The sequence below is a fragment of the Myotis brandtii genome, unplaced genomic scaffold (genome assembly GCF_000412655.1).
Source record: "Myotis brandtii unplaced genomic scaffold, ASM41265v1 scaffold633, whole genome shotgun sequence".
Classification (NCBI taxonomy): domain Eukaryota; kingdom Metazoa; phylum Chordata; class Mammalia; order Chiroptera; family Vespertilionidae; genus Myotis; species Myotis brandtii.
In genome coordinates this window covers 1,381,866-1,399,979 of record NW_005370423.1, presented here as the reverse complement: position 1 = coordinate 1,399,979, position 18,114 = coordinate 1,381,866, and the positions used below count along the sequence as shown (strand labels likewise).

The 18,114-nt window shown below is 42.0% G+C and overlaps 1 protein-coding gene across 1 annotated transcript in view; it reads right to left on the bottom strand.

The window, feature by feature from the left end:
- The window catches only part of TOX3 (TOX high mobility group box family member 3), a 43,195-nt gene that overhangs the window by 18,728 nt on the left and 6,353 nt on the right, over positions 1 to 18,114 (bottom strand). The window contains exons 3-4 of the mRNA XM_005880321.1: positions 17,253 to 17,318; positions 12,187 to 12,438 (exon numbers count right to left, since the gene is read on the bottom strand). Coding sequence (XP_005880383.1) covers positions 12,187 to 12,438; positions 17,253 to 17,318 — 318 coding nt within the window. The remainder of the gene's footprint in view (positions 1 to 12,186; positions 12,439 to 17,252; positions 17,319 to 18,114) is intronic.

Genomic DNA, 18,114 nt, shown 5'->3' with positions numbered 1-18,114 from the left:
TTCAGAGTGTTTTCTTTTTTTTTTTTTTTAATTCCAAAGAGTCAAAAAATGAAGACATGCTTTTCAAATGACTTACTTGAAAACCTGTCATTTAAAGTGGGCCTGTGATTTCATTGAAACCGAATTCTCTAGATGCACAGTGACCAGAATCTAATTGTATACCCCAGCCTGGGAATGCTGAACTGTGGCTCGTTGGAATCGTTTCTGGAGAAGGCTAGCTTTCTGTTCTATACAGAAACAGATGAATTGTAAATAACTAAACGGGAGCATTGGGTTTTGGAATATTAAGTCTATGAGAGGCCACTAAATAAGAAGCCATAGCTCTCAACAGGAAACTAGTAGAAGAAATGAGGTTTGCATGTATTGGCCTGGAGCATTGCTCCTCAATCTGGACCCTTAACATATTGGACCAGAGACGTCTTTGTTGGGGGGCTGTCTTTTGCATTATCGGATGTTTATAGCAACGCTGGCCTCTACCTCCCTGATGCCAGCAGCAACCTCCCTCCCTCTCCCCACCAGTCATGACAGTCAAAAACGTCTCTAGCCCGGCCATTGCTCATCGACCTATGAACCAAGAGGTCACGGTTTGATTCCCAGTCAGGACACGTGCCCAGGTTCCTGTTTTGATCCCCAGTTGGGGTGCATGCAGGAGGCAGCTAATCAATGTTTCTCTCTCACATTGATGTTTCTCTCTCCTCCCTTCCTCTCTCTCTAAAAAATTAATTTTAAAAAAAAAAGTGTGTCATGGCTATAGCTGTTACATTGTGAATGCTACAAAAATATATTTTTCAGCATTCAAATGCTGTTTTTCAATTTGGCAAGGAAGTTGCTCACTTCACTGATGAATGAGTGAAGTTCTTATACTTTGCCTTACTCCATTACAGCAGTTCTCAACCTGTGGGTCGCGACCCCTTTAATGGTTACATTACAAGGACTAGGACCGGAGGAAGGAGGGGAGCAGTTTAACATTTTCCATTTACAAAAACACGAAACAAAATAAATAAACTAAAATACTTTAGTGTGAAAGATCTAAAACAAACAACAACAAAAAGATCTACAAGTAGTTAAAATAGTCTGTAGCTCATTGCTAAGGTTGAATAGTAAAATATACAATTTTTCCTTTTCTTAATAATTTCTGAGTTATCAAGTTCCTGTGGAATCCCAGAGAAATGAGTCACATGTATCAGAACAATCCCACGCTTCTCAGCCACACTGACAACATTCCCTTCCTCTGCTCCTAAAATACTACCTTCTATTGGCATGCGTCCCTCTGCAGACTGGTCTCACAGAAGTGGATTTCACATCATCAATTTGTCCTAATTTTTTCTTAGCATTCTCCTACACATTTAGCTATTTCTCTTGGAAATCATGAGCTGTCTGTCCACTCTTCCACATTCTGTTAAAGTTCTACCTTTGCTTGCTTACGTCACTTCCGTGCCCCAACTACTGGGAATGAAGGTATCTCATTCTTAATTTTACTCTCCATGTTCACCGCTTAGAACGCTTTTGAAAAGTCCTTTCCGACGTATTGCAATCTAAATGTTTTCAGATATCTACCAACAATGTCCAGAGTACATTTAAGTTAAGTATTTAAATTCTGACGGTATAATAATAAGGTAGTTTAACGGGCCTGGCATTAAACTGGACAGTATGATGTACACACTCTCTCATTAAGAGAGGAGTTATTCTGCTCTCTAACCCCAATGCCTATGAAAATCAGCACGTACCGATACTTGATGGACTCATCCCACACCTAGAGCACTTCGGATGGATCTCAAGGTCAAACAGAAGGCCAAGCAGTCAGCTTTCTTGGCTTCCCCAGCCAGCGCTCCCTGAGGTTCACCTGCAACGTATGCCTTTCCTGTGGACCTGACTGCTTGGGAGCTGCTGCTGACCCATGGCCAGGGTGCACGGAGCCAAAACGGAACACTGACTGGATGTTATGTGCCAGGGTTTGTGCTAAGCCTCACGTGCATTCTCCGAGTCAACCCTCTAAAAAGCCTCCAGAATTAGGCACTATTATACCCCTTCTTAGATCATTGTGATTCTCCGGGCCACACAGCTACCCACAGACACCCACGGAGAAACTGCTCCAAGCAGCGTGGTGCCTCGATGGTGGAGGCAAAGAGAGAGACGAATGGATCTGTGGGCTCTCCATGGCCACAACCTCCCTTTAACAAAAGGAACTCCATTGTCATTGGTTTTATACATTGAGATTGTCATAACATTTCACTACAAAAAAATGGGGTCCCTCTACAGCAGAGACAGAGTGAAAATCACCCCTGAAAAATACTGGTGATGAGGCCACGGCTTTGCCAAAACATAGAGATATCCATGTAGCTTTCAAATGCAAAAAATACAAACAAACAAAAATATACGCTGGCCCTATATTTCTTATTGCCCACAGGGCATCTAAAATATTTCCTAGTAACCTCTTAACCACATAATCGACGCATCACAATCTGCTAGTGTTTCACATGGCCCACCGTTATCGGATAATAACTTCCCATGTGTGAAGATTACAGTTTAAGACAGTGGTTCTCAACCTTCCTAATGCCGCGACCCTTTAATACAGTTCCTCATGTTGTGGTGACCCCCAATTTCATTGTTACAAATTGAACATAATTAAAGCATAGTGATTAATCACAAAAACAATATGTAATTATATACGTGTTTTCCGATGGTCTTAGGCGACCCCTGTGAAAGGGTCGTTCGACCCCTAAAGGGGTCGCGACCCACAGGTTGAGAACCGCTGGTCTAAGAAGATTCATGGTGAAAATGCCTCTTCAGAGATCCAAGTTCCTTTAGGGCCATGGATTATTAACAGCAGCCTTGGGGAACTTAGCAATCCTTCAGAGCGCCAATCGTTTTCCTTAAAAAAGTAACCTTGGAGAGACGTTCCCTTTGATCTTAGGATTTCCAGTTAAAACGAGAAAGATGCCAGCTCGGTTTAAAGATATTTATTAAGCACCTACTATGTGCCAGGCCACAGAACCCAATATATCAATCCTCCTGTCTTTGAAAATGACCTTGTCATTCATTTCAACATTACTCTAATTAAACGTAATTTAGAATGGTCTAATAAATTTACTATGACAATGTGTAGGCAAGAATAATTCATACATACTCCTTCAAAATAGCTCACCATTTTTCCTACTAGTAATGACACGATTAGGACATGGATAACCATGGATACACATTTCTTACTCATTCTTAGGATAAAACCTAAGACATGTAATGCCTTTTTGTAAGTCATTACCTTTCAGTTATTAAAATTCAATCCTGAAAAAAATGACCAATGATCACAGAAAGGCAAAGCAATTAGTGAATTATAAGAGGACACCCCTCTCCTACCCAACAACAAGGGTTGAACCCTCACAGCCTTTTTCTACTCCTTTTCACAATTAGATTTTATATGTCGGGTTCATCGCATCGTTTTCTAAATTGTTCATCGTTTGGGAAAACCTCATTCTCTCTTCATGGTCTCACTCCATCCTCCGTCTGGTGATCCTATATAATAAAAGGGTAATATGCAAATTGACCCTAATGGCATTACAACTGAAACAACTGATCGCTATGATGTGCACTGACCACCAAGGGGCAGACACTCAACGCAGGAGCTGCCCCTGGAGGCCAATGCACTCCCACAGGGGGAGCTCTGCTCAGCCACAAGCCAGGCTGACGGCCCCTCAGCAGCACTAAGGATGCCCGACTGATGGCTTAGGCCCACTCCCCACAGAAAGTCCAGGCTGACGGCCCCTCAGCAGCACTAAGGATGCCCAACTGATGGCTTAGGCCCACTCCCCACAGAAAGTGGGCCTAAGCCATCAGTCGGACATCCCCCGAGGGCTCCTGGGCTGCCAGAGGGAGGTCTGACTGCCAGGTTAGGCCCGATTCCCCGGGAAGCGGGCCTAAGCTGACAGGTGGACATCCCCCGAGGAGTCCCGGACAGCAAGAGGGTGCAGGTCAGGCTGAGGGACCCCCCCGAGTGCACAAATTTTCATGCACCAGGCCTCTAGTATTAGGTAAGAGTCTCTCAAGCTCCACAATATATTGACATTTTCATGTTGTCCATTGTCATTCTTTGTTGGGGAAGCGGCTTTGTTAGTACTTCTCCCCTCCCCCACCAGGCTGTGACAAACACAAACTGTCCAGACATTTGGCAAATGTCTCCTGGGGGGTAAACTCCCCCTGGTTTACAAACAACTTTCCTAGACAAAGGCAAGATATAAGCTTTCAATTTGATTTTTAAACATTTAAATATTCCCCATTATTATTCTATTCTTTTCTTTTACTCATTACAATGGTGCTTACTTCCATCTGGGTTGATTTTATCATTAAAAAATGTGTAAAATCTAATAGACAACTGTGTTTAATGTACGTTCCATCTCCTTTTACAAATAATGATCCAATGATAGGTTTTCATAATAGAAGATAATATCTAATTAAGAAGCAAATAACCCAAACATATTAGAGAGTGTGACTAAATACATGTTCACTGTGCTAGTTTTTTAATCAATACTTGGTGAAAAATGAAGTAATTAGACAATGATCAGTAAAAAAACCACAAACAAACCTTGCATTATATTAACAAATACCAGAGAACTACAAATATGAAATTCAGGCTAGTAATTTTGTGCTCAATTACTTAGTTCTGTCTGACAGCAATTGTTAAAACTTTATTTCCAAATTAACAACAATCAATAGTTATGCAAAAATACTGTATTTTCTAACCCAAATAGACCTTGGAACAAATACAGTTATGCCAAAAGCACACCAATGATAATTACAGACCCTACATACCACAGAGTGTAACTTTGTCAAAATCTCTGCTCCGAAATAGATAATTTTTACTTAATAACTACTCCCAGGGTTATAATCAAACATACCAACACAGTCTTCCTAAAAGTTAATTAATAGTTTCTTAGCAAAATGGAGATTTCAAGAGTTTATCATAAAACACTTAGTGGTATTTTGCTCCTATACTCCTGTAACTCCTTTGTTTTACCAAGAAGTCAGCTCCATGCTTATTTTATTCAGTCCTAAATTAAAATTTTAAAGAGGATTTCCATTATTACAGCTGTTTCTACCTGAAACCCCTGCCCCTCCAGTTTAACTTAGTAGTCAAGGTAGGCTCCTGAAACAAATGGAATATTCTCTCATCACCCCTTCACTCATTCATATATTCAACAAATAGAATATTTATTGTGAGCCCGACAATAGTGTATTCCGACCCAGGCAAACTTCCAGGCCTGAGGATGGACAGCAGCAAATGAGACAGGTAAGGGACAGGACAGGCAAGAGAGACCATTTCAAAGGGTGGCAAGTGCTGTGAACAAAAGAAAATGGGGCAAAGGTATGGAGAGTAACCCTCATCCCTGAAGAACTGTTGGAGCCACCAGGCCAGGTTCACTCGGGAATCTGCGTGACGGAAAACAGTGCGTCTACTCTCCCTGAACCAGCAGGGAGTACTGGCGATATTGTAGTACTAGAGGTCCGGTGCATGAAATTCATGCACGGGTAGGTCCCTAGGCCTGGTCAGCAATCAGGGCCGATCAGGTTCCCTGCTTTCCCACCTCCCCTTCTCCCTGCCTCCTCCTTCCCTTGCCACCAGTGCGCTGCCACTGGATGGTTCACAGTTCCCCTCGCCTCCCCGCCTCCTCCTTCCCTCGCTCCCTCAGCACCCCGCCGCTGCTGGTCACCATGTTCTGTGCTACCCCCTGGTGGTCAGCACACATCATAGCGAGCAATCAAACTCCCGTTCTCCCGGTTGAACTCCTGAGGGGACAGTTTGCATATTATATTAGCCTTTTATATAGATAGAAAGTAGATAACTATAGATTATCTATGTTACGAACAAGGTCCAGGGAAATGAATCACTTCCCAATAACACTTTTCCTTGCATGTTATACACTGAGCACAAATAATCACACTTCACAACATCTAATTGGGTTTAGAAGTTCAGAGCACACTCCTCTTTTAATAGATGGACCTAATGTAACTCAACTTAAAGACAACACTTGTATGTTCAGGGTCAGTAAGTATTTATAGGCTGAGAATAAAGACTACCATATTTCTCCATGTATAGAATGCTATTTTTTTTCTAAAATCATTAGACTGAACACTGAGGGGCCTCTTATACACAGAAATCAGCCAAGGAGGGAGCCACGCGGGTGCGTAGCTGCCCATACCTTGACAAACAGGCTTCCTCCAATCATGAGACTTATTGTTACTGACGTCAGCTGATGCCATAATTGAAGGTGGAGAGAGCTCAGATGCAACAGGGACTGTAGCATTTTGAGCCCATAAAGATGTCAAAAAGTAAAAAGATAAATACTGGTAAGCGATGGTCTTACTCTGCAAAATTCAAACTGAATGCAATCAGCTATGCAAAAGAGCATGGAAACAGAGCTGCAGAGAGAGAATTTGGACCTCCTCCCCCTGAGTGTATGATCAGACAGTGGAGAAAACAGGAAGAACAACTCCTTGAGATGCCAAAAAAGAAGGCGGCCTTAAGAGGAAAACCAGCAAAATGCTTAAAATATTGATTTCTTAATTTTGGATTAGAAAAATGGGGGACATCTTATAAATGGGGGCATCTTATACACGGAAAAAACATGGTATTTATTTAAGCTATGTATGGTAGAAGGTTATCTGCTCTACAAAGAAAGAAGAAAGGCCCTGGTCGGTGTGGCTCAGTTGGTTGAGTACTGTCCTGTTCACCGAAAGGTCTGTGCTCCAAAAGGTCTCGAGTTGGATTCCCGGTCAGGACACATATCCAGGTTGCGGGTTCAATCCCCAATAGGGGTGCATATGGGAGGCAACTGATTGGTGTTTCTTTCTTACATCGATGTTTCTCTCTCTCTTTCCCTCTCCCTTCCTCTCTCTCTAAAATCAATAAAAACATACTTTTAAAAAAAAAGGAAGAAGAAAGGTAGCTTGTAAAAATGTCTGTGGCCTTGTCAAGGTACAGTAGCAGTTGCATTCAAGTTGACTTTTGATGATAAGCATCTTTAAAGCAGGAAACAGACTGTGAATTTTTGTAGTACGTGAAAGAGACACTGGTGGGTGATCAAGGAAACGATTTTATAAATAGTATAATCAGTCTCCAATTATTACAAACAATGGATAGCACTTAGCAGGTGCTCAGCAAATATTTTCTGGAAGTTGATACAGTTTTTCAATTTTATAATTTAGACTTTGAACAGATGGGTCCTAGTCCATTCAAATTGCGTTGCTTATGTAAGTCATGCGTTTGCTACTGGTAACTTACAGTAAAAATATTTTGACCACGACTTGACCAAAAATAAACGTTACTGAAATGATCATTCAATTTGTTTGAGAAATTGTTGGTCGTCCCCCGGCACCCCCATGGCTCAGTAATCATCCTGTGGAATTTCGTTCTGCAGACTCTATTGACGATGGCAACGCACATGTTCATAACAATCATCAGGGCTTGTTTTAATAGAACGTTCCACGCATTAAACACATTAATGACCCATGAAATAACTGTGTTATCTGTAACACATTAAGCAACATTGCTAAAACAAGGTATTAATTGAAAGTCTGCTATTTCTCTTAAAGGGAGACTTTTCCGAGTCTAGAAATGGCAAGCCAGTCATTTTGTAGAAACAAAATATAATTCGACTTCAAAATCAGAGCCATATACCAAACGACTGTCTGAAACATAAAAATATCTAACATAAGCCTGATCATTTCAGATGTCTTACTTTGGTATATTTCCATTTTCTTCTGGTTGTCAAAAATGACATCTGTTTAGATTATGACTTAAGTGTTTTATGAATATTTTAAAAGCTTATCATTTTCTCCTCTGCATGCTCATCCTCTACAGGACTTTTCTCTCTCTTTCTTTCCTTAACAGACACAAAGCGACCATACTCAAATATACCCCCCTCACTTCCATCTTTTTCAATTTTCTAATACTATGTTTGATATTACAAGAGCACCCATGTGGCATTTTTCTATAAACATGTGCTACCACAATTAAATCCAGAGCCCATGCCCAACAGAAAATGTCAGTCCTCCAAACAGGAACTATAATGCATGAAGAAAACGCCCGGGAATTATCAGTGTGTTTTATAAATTCTCTTTTGGGGCGGGGCCTACAAAACATCAGACAAGAGACAATTATTTTACTGTCTGTTCCTCGGCTATCAAAGGGAATTTTGAAATTCATCAAAGCTAACCTTCTGTTATGTACAACAGTCTAAGCTGAAAAGAATGTTAACAAGTTCAATTTTCATTCAATCAGCACTCCTGCTCTCTGAAATGTTTCATTGCAGGAAAGAAATAAAAATAATCTATATGGTAATTATGAGGATGAATCCCCCAGTAACTTTCAGCTACATGAAAGGTCAGTTCTATTCAAGATATTTTATCAGTTCCCTGCACATACTCCTGTCCTGTCATTTTAAATCTGAACAGCATTTTATTTTCCCATTTACAGCTACCTGCAGAATTAAGTACTTAAGCCAAATAAGGGAAAGGGGAGAAAAAAAAAAGAATGTTGAATGCTGGCAAAGGCTATAATAGCATAGAGATAAATCGTTCAGCGGCTCTCTCTCAAGCCTCTAGGGCTGTAGATTTTTCTTCTCCTGGTGCACTGTGGGTATTCAAAACTTGTTCAACATGATTTCATTTCATTTCAGGCACTGCCTGAGAAAACTAAATTACAGAATCAATCATACAGAAGGTCAGAGTGAGACTTCATTACAAGTATTGCATGCTTGCATGAATATCTTTCATTTATGACTGACCCAATATGTCACAATAGCTGTCTAGTAAAAATAATCCACTTTCTGAAATTGATGTACTACTGATGTCGATGCTACTCGGCAGGGCGGCAGATTATAGAGAGGTGTTAAAAAAAAACACCCACAAAAGCCCTTTGGCGTGCTGCTTGTAGATTTTGCAGATTGCAATCTTTTGCAGATTAAAATAATTTCCAGATGATCATCTGAACTGGTAATAATGCATAGAGGTAAGGAATTTTTTTTTTTTAACCAAAATGTACTGTTGATTTCTACTCGTCAACCGCACGCTGCTTTGGAATACACGTATCCACCGCAAGCAAATTGAGGTTTTTCTTTGAAGTCACACATGCACCGACTTTCCATTTTTCCACAATTTGCTTTTGAATACCGGAGCATCATTTGCATATTCCGAAATGCCTATGCTGATTATTAGACTCATGGTTTGTTTGTTTTTAAGTTTTGTCTTTTTTTATTTATTTTGAATTTGTATTGAATTTATTGGGGTGACATTGGTGAATACAATTACATAGGTTTCAGGTGTACAATTCTATAATGCATCATCAGCAAATTGTATTGTGTGTTAGTCACCCCAAGTCGTCTCCTTCCATGACCATTTATCCCCCCGTACCCTCTTCTACCTCCCTCGGCCCCCCTTCCCCTCTGGAAATCCCAAAACTGTTGTCTGGTCTATGAGTTTTGTTGTGTATGTTGTGTTTGATTTTTGTGGGGTCTTGTTTTTTTTGTTGTTTTTTTTGCTTAATCCCCTCACCTTTTCCACCCAGCCTCCAACCCCTCTCCTCTCTGACAGCTGTCCGTCTGTTCTCCGTATCTCTGAGTCTGCTTCCTTGGAGTCATTCTCATCGCCCCCTCTTGCTCCTGCTCTCTGTTTTAAAATATAACGGCAGACATTCCAGGAAGACAAACCTGTTGTGTTTGTTGCCAACAAAAGCGCAGCCGATCAGTCATGTGACAAAACGTCACTCTCTTGAAAGGAAAACCAATGGTTTCCTGAAGAAAAGCTGGTGTCATGCAACATCAAGAAGCGGGCTTTGCCTCCTGTAGAATGGTCTTCCCTCACCCCCGCCATCCTCAACAGACAGCCTCTTCATGGGGATACTAACACGTCTGCCATGCACCAGGTATGAACTATCCATGCACCCAGGGACACCGCATGCGTGATGGAGACGGTCTGATGTGTCATTTTCTCGGTAACCTTCCTGAGGGAAATCTCGCAGGAGCTGCCGCAGACCATGATGGTGTCACCGGCCAACTGGGTGCCCGGAGGGAGACGGGCGAACCTTGACACAACCTATTTTTCGCCATGCCTCCGGCGATCCCAGATCCGAGTTTATAGGTGAGCATGTCAAGTCATACATAGAACAAAGCCAACGACACGTTGTATTCATCATCATTTTGTCTGGGTACATTTTTTCCCACCACCACCACCCCCTCCCCCAAGATGTGTGATTTAAAACGCCATGACATTTCTTCAAGGTGAAATTCTACTCGACTTTTCAACAAGATGAGTTTGTTTCCAGCCCAAATAAATATCACCGGGCTGCAGCAAAAACTTCAGACGCGCCAGCGAATGGGATGAGGTCCGTGTAAACGCCACGACAGCAGCCCGCCCTCAGCTAATGTACTTATCCTTTTAAAAATCAATGGTATAATTCAGCTGCGTCAGTGATTAGCAATACATCACGAAAGCAGCATTAAAAATTGAGTCCCCTCTCCCGACGCCAGCCCGCGAAAGCACCCGCTCTCGAAGTGGATGTGAGTATCATAATTATTTTATGATTCCATCTTTAGTTCTTCCCCATACGGTAAATGCGATTGACCATGAAATGAAATTTCATAGTCAAAATGCCTCCTTTACACTTTTTTTATAGCGGCAATAACAGGATGGTGGCTTTAAGGGAAGGTAATTCATCGGATGTTTCACGTAAAGGCAGATTCTTCGATTATTAATAATCAATATTTACCAATTTAATAGAGTGCACATGGTAGCACGCACTATAGGGTCTTGTAACTATTTCCGAGACTTGAATGAGCCTTGATGAGCATCTATGAATAATGGGGAGCCCTGGCTAACTCCCTTGGGGACCAAACACCCTCTTTATTACTTCCCAGGCTCAACATGGCAAGCCTGACCGTGGAGGAAGAGATGTCCGGGACCCTCTTCCTGGGTCAAAGGGACATAAATGTCAGGAAGTCCACAGGAAACAATTCTTTGCGATGGCGGGGAACGTTTATGAATAGTTAATGACCCTTTCCAGACTGTTGGCTACGTTCTTTTCCGACAAAAAAAAAAGTAAAAATTAAAAAAACACACAAAACCCTGATGTTCAGCTCAAGCACAAAAGATCACAGGCAAAGAAAATTATGCGGCCGCAATCCTATTTGGGAAAGTAATCTTATATTTCTTATATTTCTGATTCTCCGCACCCTAATCCACTCCGTATTTTGCAATTGTCTGTTGTTATCTGGGGAATTAACCAGGAACCCGGTAAACATCACCGGCCAGGGTCCCGGCGTGCAGAGAAGTATGTCAACAGGCACGAGGATCTGTGTCTTTGTTATACCAACACATCTGTTTCATTTTATCAGGGTTTTTTTAAAAAAAGGCCTTCTAAACGATTCATCTTGTTTTAAAATGCCTGCTTAGTACCTCACCTAGACAGACACAAATGCTTTATGTCCTATGGTGAAGAAAAAAAAAAAATTTAAATCCCAGCAGAAGAGTTTAAAATACTTAAGGAGATTTTCCTCTGGCGATTGCCGACTATAATTGCTCACTAAGAAAAATAGAACCAAAGCGATTGCATTAGCAATCTCCGCTCTCTGGAGTGCCTTATGCCATGTTTATGACAATAAATAACACAATTAGGTATATTTCCCACAATAACCGAATCTATAATTTCCTCTGCTGGTTAGAAGCGATGATTCTTTTCCCCTTTCTCTGTATCTCGGTTGGATATTTCGTTTGAGGTAGGAGCAGACTGTGTATCATAAATGTAATGTGATAAACCCCTCGAACGCAAAAGACCTGGGCACTTGGTAAGGGCTACCATTTCTCAACTCTCGCCTGGGCAACCTTGCAACTCAAGTCCATCTCTCTGCTAAACCCAAGGCCGGGGAAGACGGCCTGCTTCCAAATCCATGGACCTGACTTTTAAAACTTCCTTTCAAATCAGAAAGATCTTGTGGGAATGCCCTCTTTCCTATGAGGCGATCAACCAACCCCGTGCCCTCTTGCCAATACCAGAGATTGATCTGGTATCGGTGTTCACACGGCGGAAGGAAAAACAATCCACGCGTCCCCCCAGAAGACAGAACGTGGATCTCAGAGCTTCGCCAGGAGAAGCACAGAGGATAAAAAAAAAAACTTGCAAGCAATCAGCTTGCTGCCTACCATGTGCGACCCACTGCTGTGGAGCACGCCGTCTTGTTCCACGAGATTTCTTGAGATGGTGATGGACGGGAGATCCAGGCTCTGAGGGGGGAACTGGGGTGTGAATTCGCTGCCCTGGGAGGGCAAGGGGTCGCTGAGGCCTTGAAAGGGCAGGAGCACATCCGGGATGCCCAGGGCGGGGTCCGACTCTGGGGGAGGCGTGATTGGGGGGATCTCAAACTCCTCATCCCCGAGACTTGGTGTATGGAATGTCTGCAAAATAAAAGGAAACAAGACACAGATATTTTCACACTCTGTTCTTATCATCTTTACTTCTCCCTGGAGAGAAGCAGCAAGGTTTGTGCATGAAAACAACTCCACAGCGAGGCCAAATATTTATTTCTCCAATGGAAACATCTTAAGCGCAGATTTCCATGTAGAAAGTTTTGCTGATCATTCTGATTAAAGATTTAAGTCTCATTATCATATGGTTTTAATGGAGTATCCGTATTAACAGTTTTTTAATGCGTACTTAATTAGCAGCATCTGTCTTTGTTGTTAGTTGGAGCAGCAGCGACATTAGGTTTGGCTATATAACAAATTGCCACTTTATTGATATGTTAGTGAAACAGCTCAAACCGCTCCCATTACACACACGCTTCGTAAATCGCTGACGATTTTGTGGTACACACACACACACACCACACGAATCCAGCAGTGAACATTACACATACTTACTCCCTGTCACAACATATAAAACAAGTCGTATTAAATCTGTGGTTTGCTTTTTCAACTTCCTTATTGATATATTCCCAAGGGCAAAAAAATAACAACACCAAAAACACACACACACACACACAAGAAAATGCTCCTATGGAAATTGTTACTGTTTTGTCCTACAACGTTTTACATTAAGGCCTTTCTTCAGATCATCTATTAAAATGTTCCAGTGCTTTCATTTAAACAATATGAAGAGTTATTTCCTTTGCTCTGAAGACTTTGATAGGTATTTATCAGAACATTTTCTGCCAGTCTTCTACTTTTAAAAACCATCTATAGAATGAACATAGAAATATATGGATTAGAGATATACTATTTCCATTGGGGTTGCTCACTTAGGTGAGTGTTATTTCTCAAGACCTAAGAGTAAATACTGCACTGCCTTCTTCCTTGCTACTTAGATTCTTAAAGACGGTGTTATAAGCTACGGCCTTTTGATGTAAATCAGGACGAACCACCTTTCTTAAACTTGAACTTGGATTGGGGGTAAGGAGGGTGGTCCAGGTTAGAAGGTTATTTTGGCTAGAGTGTGAAGAGGTCGTGTGGCCACTCCGATTTTTTTAATCCTCAGCTCAGAGGGTCCAATTTACAGTCTATTTATTATTAATAACATTTTTGAATTGTGAACTGATGCAAGATCGTTTGAATCCGCCCTAATTGGTTAAGAGAACTCATTTAGAGCTGAAAATCACCATTATTCAAACTAGGAATTGATAATATAATTTAACAGCCACTTGAGAGAAAACAGAAACAAAATCAAGGGGGTTGTGGGGGGGAGCACCACGTTCCTTGCATACAGAACCGGTCAACTGTGGTTTTTAATCTCAGCAGAAACAAATAGGTCACAAGACAAGGGAGTTTCATGGCAGACCATCGCACATCTCGAGGTCCTTTGTAGATTCAATGGATGCAAAACTTTATTGCATAGTAACACATTTGAAAGCTAGGATGAGACTATTAGATTTTCTGACATATTTGTTCGAATAATGACCCCGCAAAGAGGTTGATTGCTTACGCTGGTACCCGGAGTTCTCAAACACAAAGGGATGCGTTGGCCGCGAATGTGGTTGGCTGACGAATGTCGCCCTATGGCTGCCTTTGCTGTTATTTTGGCACTAATGTGGTGCAGTAACAGATGCAACTGTAATTTGTGACTCATTTGCTACCCCATTACTGCTTAATGAAATCTAACATATCACATTAACAATACGGATAAACACTCATTCTTGATATGTGGCATTTGGCTGTTTTCATTACCACTGTAATTAACACTTGAAATATTATTTCAATAAATATTTAAAGTACTTTAAACATGGTCAGGGTAATCATGACGCAGACAGAAAACACGCAGCCAATGTGTGAATTTCACACTCAGGGCACCCTGGTCCCCCCGGGATTAGCTCTGGGGGTTGGTTGGGGGCACAGTTTGGACTTGACCGCACCAAACCTAAAGGCTTCCTGAATTAGTCTGCGCTCATTAAAATGTAAAAAACATCAACAAAAACAAATAAATTTACTTTTAATGTAGTGATGGGGAAATGAGGCACAGGCTATAATGTAGTGCGTTAACATTTACTCGGGCTTTATTTTTTGTTCCAAAAAAAAAAGAAAGATGTTCTGGGAAATCGTTACATAAGATTGCCTCTTAAACTCTAACATAAGCACATCTTATGCTAGGCAGTCAAAATTAAGGAGGTTTTCATTTTTCTTTTTGCTAAGGAATACGAGATGTCATATATACTAGTATATATATAATGTCCTTACAGTATAATTTTACAAAAGACAAGATAATTTTAAGGTAGAATGTAGTATACGACTTACTATATCATAAACCTAATAAAACCATATGATAAAATTATATTACAGTGCACAACCAAGAAAATGCTAGAATCTTCCACCACTTTTAAAGAGATGTAATACATTAAATACAGTGGTGAGCATTCCTTAGAGAAAAACATAACAAAAACTGGTTATCTGAGATTATAAAAGTAACCATGTACCACACACACACACACACACACACACACACACAAAGTTACTGACTTTTGGACACTCTGCCTTCTGCCCAAGATCAGATTAATCATATCGGAGTTTCGATGATGACTTCTTAGAGATATTGACTTTTCAGTGTTTACCTTGAACATGTTTAAGGAGTGCGTACATGGTTAAATACCATCTGTACTGAAATGCTCAAAACATTTGTTCCTTTTGATAAAAATGCAAATCTAGAGAACTGTTGTATCAACACATAACAGCCGATGTCTGACACGGTGAATTATCACAGCTGGAATTAAATTGTCTCCGCGCAGCTGCTGCCAGTGGCGCTTTCATCAATGTTTGATTCAAATGGACGGAAAAAAAATCCTACAGAATGAAGCTTCGTGTTGTCCGTACAGATGGGGCTTGTGTTCATTATCACAAACAACCCGGCAGCCAGTGCCAAACGCTATTCCCTCATCGGGGCTGTCTTCTGGGCGAGAGAGAGGATGGTCACTCTAAAAAGGGGCTCGTCTACCATCACCCTTAAATCTGGGTTCCCCGTTTTTTTTTTTCTAATCATTTCTCCAGGTTCGCTTCTTTCATGCCAGGTGCTTCCCTGGACCAAGATTCCTGGCGAAGCCATTGTGCTTTGCATCCTCTGGGGGGAGCGGGAGCGGTGAAGCTCGTTCCGTTTCCTATATTTGAATATATTTGGAAGATGAAGACTTTTTATGGCAGGAACTGCCAAGTGGCTCCATTTGGACCAATTTCAGTGTTTTAGCTCATTAATATGAGCTAAGATCTGGAAATAGCCCAAGTGCCCATCAGTAGACGAGTGGATAAAAAGCTGTGGTACATTTACACCGTGGAATACTACGCAGCTGTAAAAAAGAAGGCTCTCTCACCCTTTGAGGCAGCATGGAGGGACCTGGAGAATATGAAGCTAAGCGAAATAAGCCAGTCAGGGAAAGACCAAATATCACATGATCCCACTTACATGTGGAATCTAATGAAGAAAATAATCTGATACACAAAATAGATCCAGAGACATAGAAGCATGGAACAGACTGTGGAATCTCAATCAGCAGATGAGACATTAAAATGACCTTGTGTGCGTACATGCATAACCCATGGACTCAGACAATGGGGTGGTAAAGGCCTGAGCTGGGGGGGGGGCAGGCTAGAAGGGGTCAATGGGGGGAAAGGGGGGCATACGTAATACTTTCAACGATAAAGATGTAGCTAAAACAAATAAAATAAAATCTTAAATCTCACTGCCTACCATTTTTAGGAAACTATTTCCTTGACCTAATCAAGATGGAGGTTTTTCTGGAGGGCAGACCAATGGGACCAGACAGCAGCCATAAGTCAGTAAGACAGCAATTCGATAACAATAGCAACAAGAAGGCGTGTGTTCCATTTGCACTACTAAAGCCTACACAAACCCACAGTCCGTGTGCTGCTGCCTGTACATTCCATCCTTCAGCTTTCCTGGCTTTGGCCAAGTCTGGAGCTTGCCCATCCATTCATTCATACCATCAATATTTATTGAGCACCTACTACGCGCCAGGCACTGTGCTAGGCGGTGGGGATCTGACAAAAAACCAACACACTCATTTCACATCCCTCCCACCGAAGACCCAAGAAACAACCATACTGTCTGCCACATCCTTTCCCAGAACATGGCAACTTAATGAAGTCATCCTCAGAGCTGTGTGAAGTTGAAATACTTTCATTTTAAACATGTTTTTCATTGATTTTTAGAGAAAGAGGAAGGGAGAGGGATCGAGAGGGAGAAACATCATGAGAGAGAAACATTGATCAGCTGCCTCCTGCACGCCCCCTACTGGAGATCGAGCCCTCAACCCCAGGCCTGTGCCCTGACCGGGAATCGAACCAGCAACCTCTTGGCTCATAGGTTGACGCTCAACCACTGAACCACATTGGTCAGCTTAACATATTGTCTATCAAAAGTCACTTCCATCCTACTTTCCAAAATAACCACTTGTCTGCTTAGGTATCAACACAGGGTGCACAGCTAGCTTTCAGATCCTTCCTCACATATCTCCTTTTGTCTGCATCTGTATTTCTTTTCATCAGGAGATGTGTGTGCGTGGCGCACGTTCTCAACAGCCTTGGACAAGTGAGAGAGACCTGCCAGGCTATTTTCTTCTCCGATAGGGTTTTCTCATTTCTCCTCCTACGCCGCTGCCTCGTGCCACATGAGAGAGAGATAAATTCACTACTTCACTTTCCCCTTCCAGCCTCTTACATGATCCAAAGGGCACACACACACCGTGGACAGACACACGAAGGCAGACACCTACCTCGCTGGCCGCAAAGAAAGCGTTGCTTGCCTCGGCCATGTTCATGTAGTTACTGTTATTCCCAAACTGGAAGAAAGCAGATTGTTTGAGGTTAGTACGCAGCCTGACAGCGGACGCTGGTGGTGCCCTTAATGCCGGGGGGGATTTGGGAAGAATACGATGCCAGGGTTAGGAGAGGACAGAGGGGGTTTCCTCGGGGCGAAGGGGAGCCGGGTGGTACCCTGGCAGCTGGCTCCCGCAGGAGAATAAAGCACAGAGTTCCGAGAACTTGACCATCCCCAGAAAAGCGCGTTGTTTCGGAGCCGGGTGGTACCCTGGCAGCTGGCTCCCGCAGGAAAATAAAGCACAGAGTTCCTCGAACTTGACCATCCCCAGAAAAGCGCGTTGTTTCTCATCGAGACTCATCGCAAAGGGAGGCCATCACACACCTTCCCCCACAGGCCGGGGCCTTTGTCAGAGGTTAGAAGGCAAAGAGTGTTTCCCCCCAAAAAAAACACCTTGACACATTTTTAAAACACGTGGGGATTTCACAGCTTTACTTTTCCAGAACAGATGTCACTAGTGTGGGTAGGCTAAGATGTGAATTAAAAGAATCCAATTCCCAGGACTCAAAATTCTATTTTCTAGCGAATGGGGTGTGGTGTGAATATCAATAAATAATCAGGCCAAAGACTTTATTTTTTTTTAAATCTCCAGGGTTTCAAGCCCTATCTCCAGCCATCGGAGCTGTTGAAAAGGGTGATATTTAATCTCTCAATGTAACATTAAGTGCAAAGAGGTTTAAAAAATAAGCGGGATCCCATGAACACAGCAATTTTTCTTTAATTCCCTCACACAATGGCCCATTCAGACCATCACAAAT